Source organism: Carassius auratus, chromosome 12 (genome assembly GCF_003368295.1).
Source record: "Carassius auratus strain Wakin chromosome 12, ASM336829v1, whole genome shotgun sequence".
Lineage (NCBI taxonomy): Eukaryota > Metazoa > Chordata > Actinopteri > Cypriniformes > Cyprinidae > Carassius > Carassius auratus.
In genome coordinates, this window is record NC_039254.1 from 6,554,565 (window position 1) to 6,582,549 (window position 27,985).

Below are 27,985 nucleotides of genomic sequence, written 5' to 3' on the forward strand. Positions count from 1 at the left end.
AGTGTGTTTTTGGTTGCCAGGGCAAGACAACCCTGCACAGATTACCAAAAGAGAAACAGCATTAAGGGACCAGTGGATGGAGTTTATTTTTACAGAGCATCAACAGAGTTGTGCAAGTGTTTGTTCCCTGCATTTCGAAGATGCTTGTTTTACAAACAAGGCCCAGTTTGATGCCGGATTTGCACATCGTTTATTTCTTAAGGATAATGCAGTCCCAACGAAAAAGGGTCATGATTGTGTGTTGGAACCGCAGGCGGTGAGTAAAACTGCTTCAAATATCTCTGTTTTATTAACTATCGACGCGTAAGCACATCAAGTAAACAACATGCGATGTTGTCATCAAACTGCACTTTCCACATGTACAGCTTAAAAAAAAAAAAAAAAAGACGACAAAGTGGAACTTAGTCATTTTCCAAAACCGCTAAGCAAATATATACAGTTTCAGTACATACCACATAGAGACGTTGTTGCTGATGCTGCTCTTGTTAAATTTCAGCCTCTGGATCTGATTCTGGATCATAAATATACGCTGAATCTGACTGTTAGCCATGGTTTGTTTGGGATGATGGTTTTTTCCTCAAGGTAATGTCACAGCTTCCACATGCTCTCAACGCAAAAGCCTACTGGCGCTTGTGATTCTTTAGCTCCGCCCACACATCATGCCTCCATCCGGTCGTGTTTTTCCGGGAAAAATCGGTACAGACTATCAGCATTTGCTGCATCAATAGCGTGAGTCTGCATTTATATGTAGGCACTTTATAGCAGTGCACAGTAGCGGCTCCAGACAATTATGATTGGGGGGACAATGGGGGGTCCTGGTCATTTCAAGGGGGTCTCATGAAAACCAACAAAAAATACAGTGGACAAGGCTAAGAACTGCATATTACTGCTAAACAACAAAAACAACACAGTCTATCAACTAACTGTTACTTTGTTTTTAATTAATTTATAATTAATTTATCAATTGCAGTTTGCAAACAATATGCTCAAACTTTAAAGGAAAATTAATAACTCACCCTCATGTCGTTCCAAACCCGTGAGACCTCCGTTTATCTTTGGAACACAGTTTAAGATATTTTAGATTTAGTCGAGAGCTCCCAGTCCCTCCATTGAAGCTGTGTGAACCATGTGTCCATGTCCAGAAAGGTAAGAAAAAATCATCAAAGTAGTCCATGTGGCATCAGAGGGTCAGTTAGAATTTGTTGAAGCATCGAAAATACATTTTGTTCCAAAAAACCCCAAAAAACTACGACTTTATTCATAATTGTCTTCTCTTGCGGGTCTGTTGTGAGAGCGTTCACTGTGGTAGTGATGGGTAGTTCGGTTCTTTTCGGCGAACCGGTTCTTTCGGATAGTTCGATCCAATAAACCAGTTGCCCTCGATGTAATGGACGTCATTGGCGATGCTTGCCCGTCATTTAAGCCGTCTGTTTACCCGCGTTCATAACATTAGCACAGAATCAGTTCAGAATCATTAAAAGAATCAGTTTGGTTCAGACGCGCTGTGTCTGCTTCACGCTGAATCACACATGCGCAGTATCATCAGCTCCTCGGTTCTTGAATCGGACGCGTCCGACAGAAACTGTTCTCGGTTCAGTGTACGAATAAATGTCAAATATTAATTATTATTGCTCTGCGTAGTTTGAAGAGAATTTTTTTAAATCTTCATCCCGGATATATATATATATATATATATATATATATATATATATAGCCTATATATATAGTGTCAGTGCACACCATTTATTTTTCCTTCTCTCACGTCCTGCACACAGCGTACTGTCTGTGGTGTCTCCCAGTGGACCTGAGCGAGTCTTATTTAAGGGCTTTGTTTCCTGCATTCGAGCGGCTGGGCCCCAAAGCTCTCAAATGGAGGGCGGGTCTCTTGTTTCTGTGTGGAGATTAATCAAACTCTCTCTCTACGCTTCCTCTCAGCTGATAAAATAGACTGCAGGAGCACAGATAAGATACTCACCCCTCTAGTTCACTACACTTTGAAGAAGAGACAAATTAGATGCCTGTCTCCATTCTGTGCCTTTATTTCCCAATATATGTGTGTACTTAAACTGAACACCAGACATGACTAGAGATCACATTAACTGTTGATTCATTTTTATGTACCTGTATCCAACTGTTGCTACACATACACAATGCACATTCACTCAATACAGTATAATGTAGTTGTCATTTTGGACATAAAAAAACAAAACAAAAAGAAAGGTTTTCCAGGTGCAATTTAGTTTGGCACGTATAAAAACATTTTTGCTTTGGTTCTGCACTGATATTAGACTGTTCCAAAACCTAGTTATAGTTTCTTCGGGTATACTGCCTACAAAAGTATTATCGTGGAACACTGTGGATGATGCAAGTGATTTGGATTGATTAACATAAGTGTCAATTCCACACTAAAGATTCCAAAGGTATTGGAATCCACTGTGATTCTTGAAGTTGCCTTTTCCATAAATGATGAATTTCAGTGCTGCTTTGGTGTTACAGTAAAACACAGTTCAATTAAAACCAGAATAATTATGATTCCTGCTTAAATGGCTATGATACCTTGAAATGTGTGCTAGGATTTGGAACAGTGCCATTGTCTGCAGAACACATACATTAGTGTTCAAAAGTCTGGAGTCAGTAAGCTTTAAGTTTTAGGAAATTAATACTTTTATTTAGCAAGAATTCATTAAATTAATCAAAAGTGATTTGTATTTCACATAAATGCTGTTCTTTTGGACTTTCTAATCATTAAAGAATCCAGGAAAAAGTCATCAAGATTGGATGCATTGAAAATAAATGCTTCTTGAAAAACAAATGAGCATATTTGATCAAATGACATTGTAGACTGGAGTAATGGCTGCTTGATTTCACAGAAATAACATAAAATATTTAATATACATTAATAAAAATAATAAATAGAAAAGAGTTGCAATTATATATCACAATATAATTTTTTTAAACTGTATTTTTTCTCAAATAAATGCAGCCTTGGTGAGCATATGAGGCTTCTTTCAAAAACATAAAAAATATACAAAAAAAATCTTACCTACCCCAAATTTTTGAACAATAATGTAAAAAAGTATAATTTTAATAAAGAAACATTTGCCCAGTTCATTAAATTAAATAAAAAAATATTGTTAAAAGTAGCTACATATGAACCTCAAATCTTCTTGATAGCTTCTTGGGCTGTTTTTTGACGTCAAACAGAAATCACCTCAACAGCAACTTTTTGAGAAAGGCATCAAGATGGCATAAATTTATGAGACACATATTTAAATACTTCTCTGCTTAGCAGAGTTAAAGACTTTTGAGAATAAAATTTAAATAATCCTCTCATAGTCCCGTTCCTTTCATGGGTATTTCCACAGAATGCTTCCTAGAAGACTGTATTTCCATTTCAAAACAACCAGTTCACAGCTGATATCCAACCACTCTAGAAGTCTTTTTAAAGCTGTCCAATCAGGTCGCTTCCATTTCCACATCTCCATGAATGTCCACTACAAGTTTTCATAACAAGGTTGAGGGCTTCTCCTGTGACTCTGAGGGCTTCATGCAGACTGACAGCGTGATCGGCCCGCTGTTTCATCAGAGCCTGTGCGGAGTTTGGTGGGCGAGGGGGGTCAGTCCTCTTTTGGCTCCTGCCGCACACGGGCCCTGAGGTCTCCTGTGTGGAGCAGGGTTCTGCCGTGGTTCTCCTTACACAGGTTCTGATCAGCTCCAGCTGGCGTTGTGCAGTTCATCTCTGAGCCAAATGGGCAGAGGCTGACCCAGACGTTTCAACATCCTGAGTAACTCCACGTTCTGCTCGCGGTAATACTCCGACAGGAACACCCTCGACTGGAGAGAGGAACAATTCAGTGGGAGTTACACATACATTCATGGAGGAAAAACTATGACATTCAAAATGATGAGAAAAATCAATAATGACATAAGTCAAAATTAGAAAAAAAATTTTTTGACAAAAAGTTATAATTATGTATAATTAGTCAAAATTATTACTTCTTTGTCATCTCATAATTCTACAAAAGGTTGCAATTGTAAGATTTGAGACAAGTCAATTATTAAAGACAAAATTATAAAAATGACAGTTATTGTGAGACTAGTACAAAAAAATTATGATAAATTTGCCTTTTTATATCAAAATTATACATTTGTCAATTTTTTACTTTATAATTTTGATTTGTCAATCAACTAAAATCAAATGTCAATTTCAACTTTTTCTTAGAAGTTTGAAAATGTAATTTGTTCAAAATATGAGATTTTTTGTTTTGTTTACTTTTATATAATTTTATATCTCATGAACAAATGACATTGTAAAAATTCTGAGCAAAAGTTGAAATAGTGAGAAATTAAAAAAAATTAAAATAAAATACTTGTCAGTTATACTTTTTATCTCAGAATTTTTAGTAATAACTGAAATCAAGTCAAATCCTGAGATAAAGTCAAAAAGAAGATTTTCATGTCATAATTGACTTTTGTCACAATTTACAAATATTGACTTTTTAAGATTTACATTTACTCATGTGGCAGATATGGGCTTCTATACATACACAATGTACACAATGCACAACATACATTAAAATAACAAATGTAAATGGATTTTCTTTAGCATCTACACACTAGGCTGGACATAAAAGAAATCACAAGGGGGAAAAGGATGTGACCAAATACTGCAACACACTGATCAGCACTCGGTGACTGAAATTAAGTTGTATTTGAAATCTAATTGGCTCTATTCCCACTTGAATTCAACCGGACTCTCAAAAATAGATCTTATACATTCCGTTCCATCAGCTTTCTTGCAGCCAGTTATAGAGAGGAAAACAGAACTAAATAAACTCGACTGGCTAGAACTGAAACGCCATGTCTATTTTTGTTCAGTTACAGTATATCCATCTTATCTTCATATCTGGAGCTCTGATGTAGAGAAGTGATCAGTACCTCCAGGCTCATTTCTGGATACTTCCTTCCTTTGCTCTTTCCCAGACAGCGAGTACGTCCTGCCTCCAGTTTCTGACACCAGAAACCTTTACTCTCGTCAAACCTTTAAATAGAGAGCAGGAACTAGTTCAATCTCTGATAATAAGACTTAAAAAAAAAAAAAAATTCAGAACATTTTGTATCTAATCCGATTAAATGCTTTAGTTTTTTAGAAAATCACATACAATTTTAAGGTCATATATTTGTAATTCAAATATGATTAAATAGAATCCAGGATTAAAACTATCAGTCCTGTAGCAAATCTAGCTGTAGAAACTAAGTGTTCTGGAATCTTGGTGTGCAGTAATAATCAGAGCTCATACGTCAGCGCTTGTGTGTAGTTATAGTACGGTGTGACTCCGAGGAACTTCTGAATGCCATCCATCAGCTGAGCAGGACTGGAGCGCAGCTGCACACCATCCACGATCAGCAGCTGTTCGCAGGATAAAACACACGTCACACACACTGATGCAGCTCAACACACCTGCTCAAGACTGTTATGGGTTGATTTTGAATGAGTGCAGGTTCACTTCCAGCACTCTGAAGACTTTAAGAAGCTCAAACTTTTGTGTGTGAATATTCTAGATTATTTCTCAAAATAATGCAAAGTTGTATAAACACATAGTTTACAGTAATACACACAAAAAAGAAACGGGGTCCTGGGATCCACTAGGGGGCCTCAGCAAACTAACAAGTGGGGTTCAAGATTACTTAACTTGAAATATGACAATACAAGCATCAAAACAAGCTAAAACTGATTAAAAAGCTAGACTTCGAAAAAGACCTGTAAAGGCATAGCAGCTCATTAATCTATATGCATTTATTTTTACATTTAATAAATTTACACTACTGTGTTTTTTTTTATATCTTTATTCAGCAAGTATGCATTTAATTGATCTAAAGTGAAAGCAAAGACATTTATAATCTTACAAAATATTTATATTTTTAAAAAATGCTATAGTTTTTTTTAAATAATAATAAAAAATCTTTTTTAAGTATTACGTGTTTCCAAAAATATTAAGCGCTCAACTGTTTTTCCAAATGTAGGATCAAATGACACTGATGACTGACATAATGGCTGCTTAAAAAATATTTGATTTGTAATTACAGGAATAAATGTAATTTTTAAAACCATTATTTTAAATTGCAAAATATAGATTTTTTACTGTATTTTCAATCAAACAAATGCATCCTCAATGAGCATCAGAGACTTAAAAAAAAAAAAATCTTACCAAACCTGCTTTTGAACATAGCATGTATTCTTCAAGTAGTGCCAAATATTTTATCAGTAGAAACTGTGTAATAATTTTTTTTATATTGTAACATTTGTCATTAAAACATTACTTATTAATTTCACTAAGAGATAAACTAAGTGAAAAAATTACAGCTTATGTGGGTGACATGCAGTGATAAAACCAGTATCCAGCAGAACCAGTCTTGTGTGTCATAGCTGATATTATATTGTCTATTTATTCATGTTTTGAACACTGCTGACCAATCAGCATCCAGGACTGAAAGGAAGTTACATCATAGCCAGTAAAAGCTGCTGACAAAGATGAAGAGTTCTTTTAAGAGACAGATCTTTTGTGTGCACACCTATCTAGGTTAATAGTAGTGAAACAAGTTCCAGAAGTCGGCTGTAGGTTTGTGTGTGTGTGTTTCCACACCTGACTGGGCTGATAGTGGTGTAACCAGCGCTCCAGATGGCTGCTGTAGGCTCCAGGCTGCAGGCAGCGGCGGTGCAGAGACTGCAGAGCTGCGGGAGACGATGGTCCTGCAGAGATCACCTCGTGAAACGTGTGGTTTAACGCCACAGGGTCCTGATGAGCCCTCTGATGCTGCAGAGAGTGACAGAAGCCAAATTAAACAGTTGTAGTTTTCATTGTATGCATTGCAGAGGAAGTCAATAATCCATGATCATGAGACAATCTCTTTGTCTCAACGGCAGTTGATTGGCTCATTCTGGATCCATGATTGTTTGAAATCTATTGTGTTTCCTAAGGCCCTGTGAACACTAGTACACTTTGTTTTAAAATGGACCATGACCATTCATGCAGGTACAACCATAGATATGTATAGGTAGATGGCCAGTTATTTAGATGGAGGATGCTTCTACGTGCTTTGGGCGGTCGAATGGGTAATCTACCAATACATATTTATGGGTATGAGCATGATGTTATTGTTTACATGGTTGTCAAGGATACGCAGAGCAAATGTGGGCAGCAATGCCATGTTTTCAAAAGTCTCCGTTTTGGTCCGTTTACACTGAAATGCAGAGTTTTCAAAAATCTCAAAGGTTTCAAGTAGTGTAAACAACAGGCGTTAGTGTAGCAAAAGTTATGTGTTTTAAAACGAAAATGCACTAGTTTAAAGAGGGCCTAAGTTATTTTTTTATTTTTTATTTCCAATAGAAATTACAGTAAATTTGGCATCAGATGGTGTAGTTACAACATCTACCAGCAGGGGTTAACAGATTCATGTGAACTAAGCAGCTAATAACACAAACGCACCTGGTACCAGGAATACGCGCGGTCAGCAGGGTTGATGAGTATAGAGATGATTTTGGCTCTTGGTAACAGGGCGGCTGCTCTCTTCGGGGCAACTTCAGTGTCAAAGTAGTTTGCGCTCTTCTCAAACAGGAAGTCTGTGCTTATGTTTGAGGGTACGGGGAAAAAATCCATGTACCTGAGATAAAACAGACAGAATTAACTTAACACTTCTCATGCAAAAGGCAAATCCAATATCAATAAAAGATTAAGAGAGGAATTCACTAAGAATTATTTTGTTTATTTTAATGCATTGCATAAAACTTGCTGAATGAAATCCAATACTTGCTCTAGCATGTCACACTCACTCATAAAATCTTTCATTAACCATTGTAAGGTGAAGATTTTCACAGGTACACTATGAATCATTCTAAAGACATTATTTTATGCCTAATACTGATTTCAAGGTTAGAATTATACCACTGACAGAGGAACATGCAAATATGACCCAGATGTTTTCTGCTGAATCTGTGGTTGTTTTACTATGCCCAAATAGCAACACAAAATTAACAATTTCGCAAAAAAAAAAATAGAAAGAAAGAAACCCCTTTTATTTATAAACTTGTGTTTATATTTGAACATATTTTTCCACTCTTTTACACACTGCAAGTTTTTATTTTAATATTAAATCCACGTTTGACTGCTTGTATTACTTTGGTTTAATATACTACTTTCACGTGACTTTAAAAATCTTCATTCTTGCTTTGTGTGTGTGTGTGGAGGGGGGGGTCCATTAATGGCTCCTTCTGTCCTTCAATTAAAATGTACAGAAATTATTCAACTATTGTTCTGTCTATCATGCAGAACCGAAAATGAAATTACTTTTATCTCTTCTCATCCAGTGACATAAATGTAAGCATTAATAATTATCATGCAACAGACACAATATACTCACTAAAATAAAAAATGTATTCAAATGTTGAAAAAATAAAACCTGTTTCAGTGTGATGTGAGCAAGGCTTTACAAAAATTGGTATTTGATTGGGAAACAAAGGAAATGAGATCTGGATGGGGTTTCCATGGTTACCAGTCAATGCCACGCTGGTAGTTTGGTCCGCTGAAGAACTGCACCTCCTCAAAGGTGACGGGGCTGGGGAAGCTGCTCGTAATGGCAGGATGAAGGGCAAGAAACGAGTGAAGCGCAGTGGTTCCTGCAAGAAGAGCATGACACCACTGCATCAAGCTTTGTTTTGATCAAATATTAATCACATTTCTAGGAAATATTCTGTGTTCTGTGACTTGCATGTGGAATGAAGTGTTCTAGATCATTAAACCTGGCTTATTATTAAACTGTATCAGTCTCTAATGGAATTAATGACTAACAAACAACACGGGCACACTCTTCTGTTACTGCAAACAACCTCACATACATACAGTATATAGTATGATCAAAACAGAAAGCATATAAACATATTCAGAGGTTTTGTTACCGGTCTTCTGAGGGCCAATCACTAGAAACTTGGGCAGTCTGTCACAGGTCTTCTCTTTGGACCAGATGTCTTTGTGTCTCTTGTCATGACACGGGTTCTGTTTATCAGACAGAGTATTTTAAGTATAATGTGAGCATAAATTAACACGAGACTAATATAAATCACTTGTCACAAGTTTTCCTGTGCATTACCTAAACTTGAAAACATGCATTTTAATTTTAACAGGGGATACACAGATACTGTAAAAGAGTTTTTTTGGTAACCAATGAATGTGGGGATAAATATTTGTTAGTAAAATTCAAAATTAATTTAATACAAAACAAAGAAACCTTAGCTAAATGAAAGTTATTTTTTCAAAACATTTGTTGAGAATATTATTGAATATACATTTTTTTAATAAAAATACCTATTTTTAGAACAATTATAGTTGTAATGACATGCTAAATAATTCAGAATTACATTTTATTATAATATTTAATGTGTTTTATTATTGGGGTAAATACGTATTATGTTTTTGGCAGTCTCTATGGGATTCACCCAGCCATAAGCATGTAAATGTAATTGCACGGACCTGCCACAAGGGGTCTCTCTCATCAGGGAAGATCTGGAAGTATTTGTGAGCGAGGCGGACGGGAGGCAGTGTCTGCAGGCGCAGGTGAGTCCAGCACTGCACAAACCTCACCAGTGACTCAAAGGTGTACAGGCCCAGCCGGTCGTTGCCATAGTTTGACAGGTGAGTCATGAATATACTAACCTACCCATGAGAGAGGACAGGGACAAGTAGGTCAAAAAAAACGTTTGTCATATTACACCATTATTTTAGGTGTTGGCTGTATCTGGGCTAGTGCGTCGTTGCAGGTGGGACACTAACCGGATTGAGCAGCACTGTAAGAAACAGCTCTCCTCCACGAATGCTCTTGTCCAGCTCCTGAGGGCCTCCTGGATAATCTTTGTAGAAGATGGTATGTGTGAAAAGCCCACAGGTTTGCCGGGGGAGAACCTGATACACAAAGCCAAACACAACTTAATATAACAGATATGAGAGCAAAACAGACATGAGAGCATAATCTTATATTCAGAATATTTCATGGAAAATTTAAAAGCCATTTTAGTTACTTTTCACTAAGACTTGATTTGTTCAAATTAGTTAATTCATTGGTATTGTGCACTAAAAATAAACAATTTTTACAAAACTATTAATCTAGGTTGATTAATAAATGTATAAATATTACTCATTGTTACTTAATGTTCATTCATATTATTTGTTATCTTAAAATGCATCAGCATATACACTACTGGCCAAAAGTTTGGAATAATTAAGATTGTTAATGTTTTTGAAATAATAGTTTTTTTTAAAAGAGAGATTAATACTTTTTTTTCATGCAAGGATAAATTATTGAACTTTCTGTACACCATAGAAATCCTGAAAAACAATAGCATGGTTTCCACAAAAATATTATCCAGCAAAAACTGTTCAATGAGGATAATAATAAAACCATTGTTAATAATTGAGCACCAATAATAATTAAGAAGCAAATCATCATATTAGAATGATTTCATCATGTGACAAAGCAGAAGTAACACCTGCTAAAAATTCAGCTTTGCCATTATATGAATATATTTTAAGCACATTAAAAAATACATTAAAATAGAAAAGTTACTTTTAATTAAAATTATTCAAAATATTACAGTTTTTTTTAAACAAATAAATTCAGTCTTAGTGAACATTACTGTAGATGTCTTAAGAAAATCTGAATTTTTCCAAAATGTTAACCATTAACCTTTTTCAAGAAATCCTGTAAAAGTGTATGATACTTAATGAATTAACTAATTTGGATGTAATAAAACCTTAATGTAAAGTGATACCGTTATTTTTAAAAAGATATTCCATGCAGGGAAAGATACCAAACATATTTGCTCTGAATGAAGGTGTGTCAGCATAGCCAAAAGGCAGATCTGTTACAGTTTATAACTGACACATTAATACCACCCATTGTTGACAGCGTGCTGCATGCATTAGCTGCTAGACAGCAATCATAACACGTCTTAAAATGAATCTCCTTTAAAAGCACCTCTGCTGAGCCACATGAATTCACATGGATATCTTTGACCATTTTGCACCATAAACACAGCATGAAGTTAAAAATAGCATGCATCCAGTGTTCTGCTAGACACTAGAATGCACCCAAACATCTTATGTAAATGCCCCATGAGACACATGGTTAATTGGAGGTACTGTAGTTGCACCTGTATGCCGTTGTGTATGAAGCCTCTGCGGTAGCGAGCAGGCCTGAGATGAGGATACTCTTCTGTGCTGGTCACCTTGATGCCCCAAACGCTCTTCCAGGCCTCGTAAAGCTGACTGTGCACAGGGTACACACCTGAGTGATGGGGGGCTACAGCGTAACCCATGTCTGTGGGGATCCCATGCTCCTGAAAGAGACATTACAGCCATGGAAAACCCATCCAAAATCATGTTTCAGGATCGAGAATTGAACAGCATATTATTTGGCATGTATCAGGGCAGAGTCTGACCTGTGCAAACTGTCGATTAAGTCTCATCTGTTCTGCGAGTACGCTGACGTTGTGGAAGAGATGAGGCTGCATGTGACTCCACATATGCGGGAACCACCAGAACTCCTGGCGGTGTCGAAGCAGGGTGTCATCACCCTCATCTTCCTCATCTGTACCTGAAGAACAAGACCAGAAGGAGATGATAAAGGAGCGTGTGGAGGTGGAGATGGTTTTATCTCTATATCGCACACAACTTCATCATACCTGTATGAAAGAACTTGCCAGAGAATCCCAGGTTGAAGGTGAAATTAGGTACCAGAGAACGGAGTTTATTTTGTGTGTGAAGCAGCGCCTAGAGAGGACGGAGATAAAACATACAGAATCTAAATAACATGGATGCTGACTGATGAGCATCTTTATTCCAGGGTATATGAAGCCACTGTAGGAATTAATGTTATATCACAATATGAGTCACATTGATATCTTGCAGAACAGTTAGCCTTTTTGATGCAAGTTAACAGAAAATTGTAGATAAAGTGAGTAGCCATGTGTTAAAACCTATTTTGGATAAACATTCATCTCTGACTAGATAAGTCCCTTTCAAAGCTGTGACTGCACGTCACTTCATTTCTGTATTAATATGGCAGATGCAACTTAAACAACAGTAAACAGCAAAACTTTATATTCAGGTTCTTCCTCATCCAGACGTGGACACATTTTGCCCTCTATTTATGCATTATTCAGTGTTTTGTTTTCCCAGGTGTAAAAAATAAAGTGGTTCTCATAGCCACACAAATATATCTAGTATTGTATAAAAGTTTCAGGTTGACATTTCTTCCATCACAATGGTTTGGGCTTATATCAAGTATATTATACAGATGCAGGTTGGAGAAGAGGTAGATAAAAGAGGGCAGATCTTGCAGAGACAAGATAGGCAAGGAAGATAAAAGGTGAAAAGAAATAATAAGGATAGAACAAAAGATGAAAAATCATAGCTCTTACCAGGGGCAAAGGAAAAAGCAAGGGAAAGAGAGAGAAATTTGAAACCCAAAACCTCAGGCATGACATTGCTTTTGGTGTGGTGGGCCACACAGGACCCCCATGAGAACTTATCTGCTCAAATTAATAAAGTAAGTCAGTCTAATTAGCCCCATGCTAGCCTTCAGCGAGAGCCTTCTTCCACTCTCAGGAGATGGGAGAGAGGGATGGTGAAAGAAGAACACCATGATCCACTGCATTAAAAAAACAAGCTCTCCCTCTCGCACAATAATCACGGCTCTCTACAAACAACGGCAAGAGAGAGAATACATCTCCCCGATCCATATTAAGTGTGCTAATTCATTAGCTTCAGTTCAGTCATGGAGGAGCTCTGGGAGTGTGACCGCAGTCAGACTGAACCTCTGAGAATAAAGAGCTCGGATCATTCAAACAGAAGATACCTTTGATGAAAGACAAACTGGGTCAGGTCTGACTGATATCTGATTCGCTAGCAAACCCACAAACTGATGATTTCAGATCAAACAAACAAGATTTTTTTTTTTTTTTGGGCCATTTTCTCATAAAAATGTAAATGGTTGCTGCGGAGACATTTAATGTGGTTTTGCCTGTTGCTAGGGTGATCTAGGCAGTTGCTAGGTGGTTGCACACATTAACTCAAGTCATAACAGCCACCCACAAGTCTCCATGATATTCCAGTCACTTGAAATGACTGAACTCTTTGGTTCAATGTAAGTCATAGGTTTTTCATCAGCTAATATGAGGGAACAAATCAAAATCTTAAAGGGATAGTTCACCCAGAAATGAAAATTCTGTCATCATTTACTCACCCTCAAGTTATTCCAAACCTGTATGAGTTTCTTTTTTCTGTTGAACAGAAAATATGATATTTTGAATAATATGGGTAACCAAACAGTTGATGGTCCTCATTGACTTGCATCATATGGAAGAAAATACTGTGAAAGTCAATGGGGACCATCAATAAAAAAAAAAATATATAGATATCTTTTGTGTTTAACAGAAGAAAAACTTGTGTTCAAACAATTTGAGGGCAAGTATATGATGACAGGATTTTCATTTTTGGGTGAACTGTCCCTTCAAGTCTGCTTGTTTAAAAGTAACAGCACACCTCAACAAGGTGTTTTAAACATTATAGTTTAACGTTTAAAATTTATGTCATAAATATTAGTACTGTAATTTTATCTTAAGATAAAATTTTATTTTACAGTGAAATATTAGTAAATTTTCATACTGTATTTTTTTTATAGTCGTGTTCAGTATATAAAATCAGAAACATTTGGGCCAAAAACCTGAAGCTTAAAAAAATAGCATTTCACCAAACAAATGCTATTTTTTTTATAATCAAAAATCAAATCATACAGCCCTAACAGTATCAGCGATTGTACTTTTGGCAAGCATTCAATGTCTTACACCTGGAAATGTCAGAATAAATTGAATCACACTTGGCGAGAATATCCAATAACATTAAAAGGCTCATACCTCAACATCTGCCACTTTCATCCGTGTCCCCTCCTTCCCAACAAAGATGTCATCCACATCCACAAGCAAAAATCTGTCCAACGAGAGGCTGAGCCTTCTGCCAGTTAAATAGCCCACAGCATCCACGAACAGCAGCTTGTGCAGCCAAAAAGACAAGCTACCTCCAAAGAACACTCGCTGGATCCCATCGTGAAGACCTAGGTCCTGCATAACCGTAGCCAGCAGTGCTCTCTGTTGGTTTGCGTGTGCTGGGAGCTGTTTGGGTTCTGCTGGTCTGGGGCTAGCTAACAGCACAGGCTCATAAGTACTGTGGTTGGACAGGAAAGTGGTCCAGTTGTCTGCAGGTAAAGGGCCAGGTTCCAGCTCATTAGGTTTGGTGATGTAGAGCAGGGGTGCAGCAGGGTTGACTTTGTAATCCCAAAGTGGCAGGTTTGAACGCAAGAAGAGAGGGAAGCCTCTAAGCTGAGCGCTGGATGGGGAGTTTTCATTTGCCCGATAGAAGCCAATGATTCCCACTCCATAGTCTTGGCAGTATTTATCCAGTAACTGGCGGTTCCATGAGTCTAAGTTGACGTACTTGAGCAGATTCTCATAGACGATGAGGGTGTATCGGCCACGACCTCGCCAAGCCAAAGGAGGCATGTCCCCCTTCCCCGGTGCAATTTCAGTGTGGTAATGAAAGCGGCTTGATTCTAAAATGGCTACAATCTCTTGTCCAAGTTGGGAGTAGATGCTTTCCACAAAGAGTAACACCACAGGCTCCATCCGAGAGGTGTCTGCTGTCCTCGCCGAGTGTCGCCGTCGGCTTACCTGTGATGGCAGCAACAGTGGAGTCCTTTGTCCGCCACCTACTACAGATGTAGCTACACAGTCCCCCAGTGGTAATGGCACAGGGGCCTCCTTGATCTTGGGTCCAGCACTGACATGATAAGCCAAGTAGGCCATGGAGAGTAGACAGAAGAGGATGAGTGCAAAGATCAGGCGGTGGAGACCCTGGTGCCTGACCACTCTTGCCAACTTCCTCACTCCAGCCATAGCTGTCTTGGCCAAGTGGGTGGCAGGAACCAAGAGAGGGTGGCACCTCACTCTGGTACGGAGGTAGAAGACAGAAGCAAGCAGGGATTAAACTGAAATCAAGTTTTCCTGCCAGGAAACGACTATTGACTCTAGGTCACCATGGCCCGCATAGCCTGCGACGGAATCGCCGCTCCGGTGTCTCTCTTTTTGTATGGTACTGCTCTCGTCCATATATCAACCCTATGCGTAAGTAGCTGAAGGCATCATGTTTGTTCTATAGGTTGTTGATGCTTTGGCTTAAATCCTTATGCCGCTTCATGTATATGCTTGAACAATCAAGGCATGAAAGAAACGTTTTCTAGCAGAACCTCCTGTCCATCCTGAAAGAGAAATGAGGATTGGGGAAAAAAATAAAAATTACAAAGTTAGAATGATCAGAACTAGATTTTGAGCCACATTTTGGGTAGTCCACATTTCACAATAACCATGTAGTGTATGATGAGTACAGATTCAGAATTATATCTTCAGATTATGATTCTATGGTTATCAAATATGTTTGTAACTTTAAGATGATTGTGTTTAGATTAGAACACATTTTCATTTGCCATGCATCTTCTAGTAACAAGAAACATGTATCTTTGTGATCACTACCTGCATTTTCACAGCCATTTAGAATATGATACCCTTAGAATTTGACAGCCGATGCCGATATCTTGAAAAGCAGAGGGGCTGATAGTCAATATAAAGCCGATAATAACAAAAATGACGACTTTGTTCAGCATTGTTTTTCTCATCTGGTTTTGTTGTGAGTGCGTTCACGACGCTGCTGACGTAAGACATTGCCGTTGTGTATTTTGGTGCACCCAATATCAAAGATAACACGTCAGCAGCATCGTATTTCAACAGTCACTGCAGTCGCACTCAAAACAGACCCGGAAGAGAAGACAACGCTGAATAAAGTCTTAATTTTTGTTATTTTTGGACCAAAATGTATTTTCGATGCTTCAACAAATTCTAACTGACCCTCTGATGTCACATGGACTACTTTGATGATGTTTTTATTACCTTTCTGGACATGGACAGTATACTGTACACACAGCTTCAATTCAGGGACTTAGAGCACTCGGACTAAATCTAAAATATCTTAAACTGTGTTCCGAAGATGAACGGAGGTCTTACAGGTTTGGAACGATATGAGGGTGAGTCATCAATGACATAATTTTCATTTTTTGATGAACTAACCCTTTAATGATATTAAGATGACAAATTTTTACAACATCTAGGCTCTGGATAAGCTCTAGGTACATACTCATGAGGACAGCATACAAAGATAATCCACCCAGTACATAAACACTTACATAAAGAGTCACAAAATAAATGTGGGAACTTCAAATTTCAGAGTCTTGTTGCTATCTGAGCTGTACCATGCACTCTCCTAACCTCTGAAACTCCAGGTCGAAATTCCAGCCTCTCCCCATCCCAGGGGCCAACATAGAAAAGAAGGGACCACACAGTATCTCCACAGAGAGAGTAATGTAGACAAGCCATCTGTTGATTTTTCCATTAGACGACACGCACACTCATACTCACAAAAACACACCCCTGCCCCATTAATACTCAATGTATCCATCAACAAATCTCCCTTACCGTCTACATGAGACCTTTTCCCAGGGATCCCTAAAATAACTCCACCCCATGCCATCCCTTAGTCATGCACCCTTGATATAGGCTTTCAGGTGTAACTGGAAATGTGTGAGTTCTAGTGTATACTGTATGTTTTCAAAGGAAGAGGGCATCACGTATGAAATTTTATTAGGGAACATAGTCTGTTTACCATAAGTTAAGTCGTGTCCTCAATATCATTAGGTCAATCCAAATTGCACCTGTAGAGAAACCTGATACCATGAGAAATGGGAGTTATAGCTAAGTAGGCCAAGCGATAACCCAAACAAGTCGCTCTGCCAGTGGCATTATCACCTTTAATGCTGCATGATTAACCTTTGCTAGAATTACCTACATTCAAATGAGCAAAAAACACATGAAATGTGCATTTAGGGCGCCTGTATTCAAGAGGCACAAAGGTCATTAAGTTTGACACTGCATTGAGCTTCCATTAAGTAATAGCTTAACATTTTCTCAATGCCTTTATCAGTTAAAAAGTGCAGAACAAGCTTTCAATGTGAAGCTGTTTCTGCACCAGAGATCCAGTTTCAATGATTAATCTCAGAATGGCTGAGCAAGAAGAATTTCAGAGATAAAACATAAGCTGACTTAGCAGTTTTATATTGCATTATAGCATGTAAATGGATCTTTCCAGTTGCCAAGAACAACTTTGATACAGAGCATGACGGCAATAAAATGCACCACAATGCTGATGCCTTATCTGAGGATGTTTCTTTACTACATAAGTAAGCTTTTGTTGCACACAGTCTAGTCAAAGAGGCTTTTGGAGATGATCTGAATGGAAGCAGTGCAGCCTGTGACCACAGCGTGGAGCGAGAGCTTTGTAGTACAGCTCTATAGAGTCTAACGCATAAGGGCAGAATCAGTTCAGCCCGAGGGGTGCCTGAGGGCCGCCAGCGTCACGAAACGTATAAGGAGATGACATTGTGCAAGAATCCTTAGCGCACTCTCTTCCCACAGCACTCGGAAACACTTTGAATGATTCGGCACACATATTCCATTTGACTTGAGTGTTGACTTACGGTTTCTTTCTTTCCTCTATGAAATCACTACCCTGGCCAACAGGGTTTCTGCTCTGCCAGTGTGTCTGGCCAACAGGAGAACAGCTCTATGGGACAGTTCTTTATGACTGCTGGAAACCAATGACTCTGCGGAATGTCTTACTGGCTTTATATAAAGACAAAGTGTCACATGCCCGCTGGCTGATACTCGATCCCCAGGTAACATAAGGACAATGAATTCAGCAGGAGCCACTAGAGCTGTGATTCATACAATTGCAGCGGACTCTGAATTTGTTTTTAATAAAATTACACACAAAATACTATTATGTAATAAAATATAGCTAATCATATATATATATATATATATATATATATATGTGTATGTATGTGTGTGTGTGTATATATATATATATATATATATATATATATATATATATATATATATATATATATAAACAATTAAATATTACTTTTAATCTACAATGTTTATTCTTTGTTCATTTTTATTTCACATCTATCTTTTATTTATATATTTATTCAATTAACTAGTGCTATGCCTCCCCTAAAACCATTGTAAATATATTATGCATAATCTTTTAAAATAAAAAAAATATCGATAGTTATGTAAAAAAAAGAAAGAAAAAAAAAGTATATTGTGACTATTTTTTATTATTATCAATGTACACTATTACAACTACATGCAGGATTTTTTATTCTGTGTTTTCCATTGTTTTTCATACCACAGTGATTTAGAAAAATGGGTCTCACATTTCATTTGAGAAAAAAAAAAACGGGTATGACGGACAAGAGCAGGGAAAAAAAAAGAGCAGATGGCAAATGTAACAGAACAAGGATGAAGTTTAATCTTCCATCTCTCTATCTTCTAAAAAGCAGAGATAACTGCTCTCATTAACTACTGATAAATATTTAACAGTGGAATATTAGAGTTAAATAAGTCTCCATTAGTTAGGTTATTCATCACACGACTTCCAAAAGTGTGAGAAAGGAAATTATTTAGTAAGAGATAATGTGTTATTGTTAAAGTGAGGAAGTAAAATTCGGTAATCTACAGTAAGATAACTGTTGTGAGGTGTTTATGAGAAACAGCTGTATGCATTCACAGATAAGGTCACAGTAGATAAATGTGCTCACCAGATGAAATGAGAGTGTAACAGTGCATGAAAGAAACAGACGTGGGTAAATAGAGTAAAATGTTACTGAAGTAAAATTTTTTTTCTTTTTGAATATCCGGTTTCAAGCAGAAGTTTAGGTTGCGAATGCCGTTTGATGTTGACATTAACCTGGCTTTGCAGGAGTCGACCAGGCTCAGTCAGATTTTCTTCACTCACACAGTAATCTGACCACCATGTAAAAAATCATCTGCCAGCACCTCAAGAGCCGATATTTACCAATCCCCTGTCAAGAGAGGCTTTTCATCTGGGCCCAAGCTAATGCTGCCTCATACCGGCAATTCATACACACTCTCAACATGATGAAGGGCTTCTTTTGGAAATGATGAGCTGCAGAGAGCTGAGAGAAGGTGAAAATAATTGATAGTGAAAGAGTGGAAGTAAGAGGAGGGATGTAGAAGAGACTGTTCATGTTTAGGTTTTTCAGGAAAGGGCATGTGTCAGCATGTCCACAGAGGGAATATCAAAGCTGATAAGTACATCCTGTATTTGCAGTTGTACCACTTTTAACACAACATCTGAATGGAGCTCTGTTGCCCTGAGGTTATTTATCAGGCTCTTAAAGACATCCTGAAATAAAACCTAACTCTGACATCTGAAAAATACAAGCATAACGACCAAGTGACTTGATTTAACAAGGGCAGTTTTGAGGTGTGAATTTTTAATGGGAAGTTAGGGGATACCAATACTGAAATTTCTCAGTTTCTGATACCAATTTTAATACCACAGCAAAACTTTTATTTGTTTTTTTTTTTTTTTTTATGAATGCTATAAATAAAAGTATATGAAATTATGTTTTTAATGGCTTATGAAAAGTAGCCCAGTCCTGCTCTGTGAATTAATGAATAAAGAATTATCTTGAATTTAAAAAATAATAAATAATATTTACAGAAATGTATACTGTACACTACACTTCAAAGGTTTGGGGTAAGTGCAATTTAATTATTATTTGTTTCTCTATTTAGAAAGAATGCATTACATTGAATGAAATAGACATTAAAAGACATTTATAAAGATTTACATATAGATATCTATGGTATCGTCTGAAAATTTAACATTTTCCCAATAATAATAAGAAATGTTTCTTAAGCAGCAAATCAGCATGTTATGATCTTATCCTGGAACGAGACTGGATTTTGGAGCTTTGCATCACAGGAATAAATTGCATTTTAACATAAAAGAAATGTCAAATAGAAAACAGTTCATAATATTTCACAATATTAAATTTTACTGTATTTTTAAACAAATAAACACAGCATTGTTGAGCAAAGAAAAACAACTTGGCTACATACTTTAGACATTAACGCATGCATTTATTAGACCATCTTTCTTCCTGGAAATTACCAAACAGCTATATGTGTCACTTCTGGTTTGACTGCATATTCAAAACCGGACTGACGTGACTGCTGTACTTGAGTGCCAAATGCACCTTGTTTATCATACCATGGTATTCTTATTTAATACAAACCAAAGTGAGTATATCTAGACATCCTTAATGGACCCAATCACATGGCACATCACGCTCAGGAAGACTTCAGTTTCCACATGGCCAGATACCCGTATACGACTCAACCTGTCTAACTGTGCAGGCAACAGAACACCATTTCATATTTGTGCGAGACATTGCATCCAAATCGATACTAGCTCAGGCATGATGGAGGGCATCTTCCCCAGGGTCTTTCAGAAGCTGCCTGTGCCAGAACAAGCCTGCGGTGGAGACGTAGCCACAAGGTCACAAATATTTCAGTGGAACCTACAGGAGTCAATGCCCGCAACCATTCACCCCACCCACGTCTACCTCCCCGTCCCGATACAGCTGTCAGTCAAATAAAAGATGACCAGAGTAGCATACACACCCTTAACGGCTGTCAAATCCATTTTGGAGAACACTCCCTCAAACAGACAGAAAAACACAAACAGCTATTAGAGCTGTCAGCCCCCATTCACAGACTGAGCAACTGACAGCATCTCTCCCCTCCTCTCAACAGTCCCTCATAAACACATTACTGCAGACAAACAAAAGACAAGAGTAGCAGGTAATCATTCTATCAGAAGAATATAAATCAAGCTCAGTGCAGCATTAAGAACTAAAATCAATTTCAATCTTCTTGCTTTTAGCTTCCCTTCCTCCTTTACAAAATCTCCATGGTGATGGATCAATCACTCCGCCCCTCCTCTGCGCCCTTCATCTCTGGCATATTGTATTAAGAGTTGGATTTCTCTGAGGTTGAACGAACGCTAAAGGCCTCTCAGCGGTTCGGATCGGGACAGATGAAGAACTATAATCCTTTTATAGTCTGAGTTGGGATATTCTATTAGTTAGAATAGCTTGACTTTTCTGATTTATAGCGCAACATGGCCAGCTCACAGCCAGGGGGAGTTGATAGAAATCAGCAGTCATTCAATTCAAGCCATTGACCCTGTATAATCAGGTTTAATGATTTAGAGAAAGTGAGAGGGGGAAAAAAAAGAAGAGGGAAAAATAATGTGAAAAAAATGAAAAGTTCCAATGCTCCAAAAATGATACCCAAGTATACATTTTAGTAGGTGGCCATTTAATAATGAATTTTAGAATTATTTAAATATTTTTTATAAATATTCTGATTTCTAATTTAAATAATTTCTTCTATTTATTTATTTGCACAAAAAATATATTTTGTTGTTACTATTGTTTTTTCTAATTGTATTATTTTACAAAATTGTAAAAAAGAAATAATTACTATTGGTTTTGATTATTTTTAAATACTTTTAATTATTTCAGTTTAAACGTTTAAGTTCACATTTTACATTTAATTACAAATTAAACTATAAATTATTATATTTCATGTTATATTAATTTCTTATTTAAATTAACAAAATTAACCAAAATTATTGTAATAGTTTTAGTTTTAAGTATATCAACACTGGTAGACAGCATAATTATGATATTTTCTAAGATACCTTCTTCTGGCAAAAATACAGTATTGCATAAATCCATCACAAAAAAAGCCAATCCAGATTCCATTATAATTGTAAAATATCTTATTCAGCATCACTAACAGTAGTTTAAAATTATTAAATTGCTATTTCAGACAAAAAAAATGTCTATGTATTATATGTATTTTGTGCTTATAGAATCACTAGACAGCATAAGCAGAGTATGCCTGCTACATTGAAAAAATGGCTGATTGTGATTGCTAACTTAAAAACAAACTTTAAGGGTTGGATAAATCTTGCATGCTCTTCACTAAAGTGGCGTTATTTGAGATGTGAGTGACTTGAGAGAGTCGAGAGAGTTTTAAATCAGCCAGTTATATCAGGTTGCATGATGCTGCCGATGTACAGCAGGGACCAGGAGACAGCTCAAGATTCTGGAACGGAGAAAAGACAGATAACAAGGGGAAAATAAATCACATTTAACATGATTCTGGAGTAGAACAAGATTAGCAGCTCTGTATGTGCATGTACTGTATGTCTGAGATTAGATGACATCTCTAACTGCGTGAAAAAGTCCCATGCTGATTACCAGTGTGATGATCAAATATGTAATATTAAACTTGCGATGCATGACGTTTGTCATAAATAACAACCTTAATGAAGGTTTCAAATAGGATATTTTTACATTTAAAGGGAGAAAATGAATTCATAAAAAAATGGGGGGAAAAAAGGATTCTCAACAGAGATCGACATAATGTTTTGTTTTTTTGTCTTGAATGATGCCAGGCCAAGTATTTTTGGATGAATTTTTGAATGACGAATTTATGAATGTCACATAACAAGAGCAAATGCTAATACAAAAATTATTTTCTGTGGTCAAATGCCACGAACACTGTGCTGAAGTACAAAAGAAGCTGGCCAAACTTGCTGAAAAAAAAAAAGGAAATTAAAGTACACAGTTCATAAATCCTCTATGGCAACAGTCATATTAAAAAAGATAAAGCACAGATGGGCCGCTTGTAAATTTGAATTGTAAATCAAAGATTTACAGCTACTTGTAAATCTCTTCAGAGAAGGGTATGAATTATGAGGGGGATTACTGTTTGATCCCCTTAATTAAGGCTTTAACACCCCCCCCCCCCAAAAAAGGGAGTCAAAACAGAAGGTATGAAGGAACCTTAAACATAAATATTCTTTTATTTTGTATGTGATCATGGAAACAGAAAGAGTTAGTGTTTTAGTCCTCGTATAGCTATGCATATTCTGACTCTTTTGAGACAATCGACCAAAAATGTTGATGGCTCATTCCACACTACACTAATTCTTCGGCCAATTTTTCACAAAAGTTAGTAGAAGGATTAAATGAGACACTTTTCTTACATTTAATATGCCAGCTGTGTATATAGCAATTCACTTTTGGCAATTTAATTTATTGCAGTCACCAAAATAGAATGACTCTTTTTTGGGGGGTTTTTTGTACTAGAGCTGCTAAAAGACAGCTTGGGTAGGCTCTTAAAAACAGTCAACATCCCTTAAAGTCCGTTTAATTCATAGTTCTTACACTACTTCAGTTGTATTCATCACAACAATGGAAACATCTTCCATATACAACTGCTCAGCAAAAATAATTTGCTGCCACAAATAACAAATGCATTAACACGAATATGACAGTCTATGGCTAAATTTGCATATATGACATTGTGTAAATCTCCGCACACACACTTGGGTGAGCTGATCATTATTTTATTTTTTTTGTCGGATCTGAAGTGTTTTCACAGGAACTGTTTAACATTCAAAATGTCAAGTGTTAGTGGCGATGTGAGCAGCCTTGAGCACAAAGGCATAAAATGCGCTCAAAGTGCAATTGTTCAGAGACTCTCTTTCGACAAAATCCCTGAACCACCTCTAAGAGCCCAAAGCTAAGAGCTGAACCTCTGAGAAGGGGAAATGATATCCTCTCACCAGCCATTCAAATTCAAATGTTATCTGTGATTAAACCTTTAGAGGTGGTAGGCGCTATCTCCTCATCCCTTTGAATGCACTAAAAATAAAAGCGCAACAGACTGCAAAAAAAAAAAAAAAAAAACACACACCAACAACAGCAAGACATCTCCTACAAAGGCATTTAATGGCATCCATTTTAAACCTCATCCTGAGAATTTTAATCAACCGCCATTGGCACATCAAAACAAACTGACTCTGGAGTTTCACAAAGTTCACTTTCTTTCCAAAAAAAGCCAGGATTATATAGGAAGATCATGCAGCCATGGGGTGATTTTTCCCTGCCGCTCTAGAAATCAAGGCCTTTTCTAAGGGGAATTGATTTCCTTTAAAGACGAAGTGACAGAGGAAAGGCCAGAGCGCCTTTTCTTGCATGCTACAAGTGAATTGGGTAGACCAGACAGGTACTGGAGCTTATCTAAGGGTCAGACAGTCTATCATGGGTTACACAGCTCGGAATCGCCGATAATTCAGGACAGTAATTGACTAAAATGGGCTTTTCACACTTGAAACTTTTACACTGTTATAGCTTTGGTTTAGAAGTAGTTTTTGAAGGATAATGCGACTCTAAAGACTGGCGTAATGAGGCTGTAATGAGTAAAGAAAAAACAGCTTTGCCATCACAGGACTAAAATACATTTTAAAACATTTAAACAAGCCTCAGTGAGCAAAACAGACTTTTTTTCATCCTAAAATAAAAAAAACAATCGTACTGACCCCAATCTTTTGAATAATATAGTCATATATACTGAAAGGAGTTATTGGCCAAGACTCACAGGTTCAAACTCACATCCCTCTCTCTAACCCACTTTCCTGTCTGCCTGTAAATAAATGCTAAAAATGTAATGCATAAGCATAATCCTGAGTTATCTTGTTTCACACCTTTCACATTTTCCCTTGGGTTAGTAATTAATCCTAGATACAGGTTTCAAGATTTTACGCTGTGCATTTGCAAACCTCAGTTTAATATTCTTATTTGCATATTTATGAGGTCAATAACACTGATTGGAGGAATACATTTTGAAGAAGAGTGCACGTGTCCTTTTAATAACCGCTTGTGGCTGTTTTTAAGTCACTTAAAAATTTACAAAAACGAATTCCCGTTACAGTATTTGGTGCCAAATTTGGAAGACGGTATCCCAAGGTTAAGTTCAGGAAAAGTCTCAAAATCCATTCCTTCATGATAAACTGCATCAATATTCCAAGGAAATATGTTTGCATACAAAATATAAGCATTGCTACTGAAATAAGCAGCTCCATTATACAGTGTTGCTTACCCACGGTGACACTCATCTGTAATTTGACTGGCTAGTATATAAACAATTGGCAAATTCACCAAAGAACTTTCGAATTATGGGTATTTTTAAACATCCAACCTTGCAGGGAGATCTGCTCGATATCATCAGCCTGAGGAGTCCAGCCATTCTGAACACATTTATGATATCTTGCCTTGATGTCTACTGGAATTTGCAGAAATTTCTCGCATTTTAAAAAAACTCTTTGGGGTATAAGAGACAGATGAGATGAAATAAGAGGTTCTTTGCTATCATTGCAAAGGAGAAACTTTAATTACATCCCTGTGATACAATGTGGCAGTGTGAGGACGGGGAGGAAGACTCATACCGAGGTGGAACAGCCAGACGCTGTCAATTAAAATGCCTGGATGAAGGAAAAGCCAGGATCCTGGACAGAGCTGGAGAAGGATATGTTATCAACCAAAGGTGCTTTTCAACTGGCAGAAAACCACACATCCCATGATTAAACCCAATAGTTTTTTTAACAAACTCAAGTTAACATTTAATTCAGTTTCTTCAGATACTTAGGAAAAATATCTGACCACAGGGTAAAGAGGAGCAATAACTGTGATTAATGGAATCAAAGAGCAGATAATGCTATGTTCATATTTGTTTATAAATTGTGTACATTATAAACTGCTCTGGCTCTAAATTCTCATTGGTGAGTTCAGTTCATACTGACTGCACTTCAACTGAATTTATATCAACGCATACTGCATTCTACAGTACACATCCTATTATTAGTATCTTAGTCATATTGCTTGTTCAGTCATTTTATGAAAGAAAAAATCAACTAGACGAGTTTACTACACAAGCAACATCCCTTTACCTTGGTAAAGTCACTGTAATAAATGCCTCGAGTGGCTTACTGCTGAAATATATACATGCTTGTATGCATTCATGCATGCTCTGGGAACAAATTGTTTTACTGCTCGTGGACACTGCCACGTGAATAGAAATAACTAGATTTGCATTTACTCAAGCAAATAGTAGTGCTTGCAAGACAGCAAAAAAAATAATTAAAGTTTTAGGTAAGCTTAGGTCTTAAAACATCAAAAGAAAATGCTGTTTTGAATATTACAATTGTTTTCTGTGCTTTTTCTGCCAGCTACTTTTGAATGCATTCCATTAAATGTAAGTTGAAGTTGAAAGACAAATCTACACAGGACAAAAAAAATGAAACAGTAGAAGATAAAAATATTTAAGGAAATTTCAGTGTTGCTTGCAAGCACTGCAACAATCTGATGCCAGACCTGTTTGCACCGACACATTCACTCCCTCAGAGACCTTGTGTGACCTCTTTCATTTTCACATAAATCCTCTGACAAATGTCATCCTCAACACCTCTGTATACCCACATCAGAGCGCCAGGATGACAAAAAGACACAGTCAACTTCCTGAAGCAAACATGAGAGATGACAGAACAAAGAGTTGACTCTTCCCACCGCTGTCATCTTGAATCTGTGAGCAGACAGCACTGAGATTAGGACAATCTCAACGGCGTCCTCTAAAGAAGGTGGACAAGGGCCGCTTTTTAAACTGTGATTTAACTGTGAACAACACTCATCCCAACACTCCTCCAGACCTTTCTTAACAACCTGGAGCTCAACACCCTCAAAACAGTAGAGATGATCATGGACTTCAGGAAAAATACCCCTGCACCCCCCTCCCCCCACACTCAGCGCCATCTTTGAGGACCGGAAGTGGGACACTCACATCGACTCCATTGTAAAAAAGGCCCAACAAAGGTTGTTCTTCCATCTCCAGCTGAGAAAATTCAACCTGCCACCGCCATCATTGAGTCTGTTCTGTCCACATCAGTAACTGTCTGGTTTGGTTCAGCTAGAAAATCAGACACCAGAAGACTACAGAGAACGATTCGGACTGCCGAGAGGATTATTGGTGCTCCCCTGCCCACTCTCCAAAAACTGTATACATCCAGAGAGAGGAAAAGGGCTCAGAAAATCAGTCTGGATGCCTCACATCCAAGCCATCCTCTTTTTGAACTTTTGCCATCTGGCCGGTGCTACAAAGCCACAAAAAGCATGACAGCCAGGCACAAGAACAGTTTCTTCCCCCAGGCAATCTATCTTATGAACAGTTAAATGTTCCCCCCATTTTGCAATAAAGATGTGTGCAATAACCTTATATTTATTTGTTAGCAGCTACATCCTAGTACATCCCTGAATCTCACTCTACTCTATTTCTGTTCTATCAAGTATAGCACTACTATACATACACTTTATTTTATTTAAAAAAATTTTTTTTTACATATTTACATATGTGTGTATTATCATTCTCATCTTATTTTTATTGTCTGTGTGTTGTTGTCTCTGTGTACTGGAAGCTTGTGGCACAAACAAATTGCTTGGCAATAAAGCTCTTTCTGATTCGGATTCTAATAAGTGGATGTTACAATACAATGCTGTTCTTTTGAACTTTCAATTTCTAGAATATTCAACAAAAATATTGAGCAGATCATGAAACTGTGACCCTGAAGAATATGTGACCCTGGACCACAAAACCAGTCTTAAGTCGCCGGGGTATATTTTAGCAATATATATAAAAAAACATTCAAAATTTTATATTTTTCTTTTATGCCAAAAATCATTAGGGTATTAAGTAAAGACCATGTTCCATGAAGATATTTTGTAAATTTCCTACTGTAAATATATCAAAACCAATTTTTTGAAGAGCAAAATGCATAGCTAAGAACTTCATTTGGACAACTTTAAAGGCGATTTTCTCCGTATTTCGAATTTATTTTTTTACACCTTCAGATTCCAGAGAAAACACTTATTTTAAATTATTTTAACTTTATTATACTAAAGAGCACATATTTGTGCAGTTACCAATTATACCAGCAGGGGCTAATGGGCCCATGCTAACAAACCAACCTTGACCTCTTGAGTCAAACAA

General features: G+C 37.1%; 1 protein-coding gene across 1 annotated transcript; it reads right to left on the reverse strand.

The window, feature by feature from the left end:
* Positions 1–3,052: 3,052 nt before the first annotated feature.
* Positions 3,053–15,381, reverse strand: LOC113111627 (bifunctional heparan sulfate N-deacetylase/N-sulfotransferase 2-like). The gene is made up of 13 exons (XM_026276568.1): positions 13,964–15,381; positions 11,732–11,819; positions 11,489–11,643; positions 11,201–11,386; positions 9,825–9,953; positions 9,525–9,707; positions 8,954–9,050; positions 8,551–8,674; positions 7,488–7,662; positions 6,645–6,815; positions 5,301–5,410; positions 4,939–5,041; positions 3,053–3,834 (listed from the first exon to the last, which is right to left on the reverse strand). The coding sequence occupies exons 1-13, from the start codon at positions 14,996–14,998 to the stop codon at positions 3,709–3,711; spliced, it is 2,682 nt and encodes an 893-aa protein (XP_026132353.1). The 5' UTR covers positions 14,999–15,381; the 3' UTR covers positions 3,053–3,708.
* Positions 15,382–27,985: the final 12,604 nt, after the last annotated feature.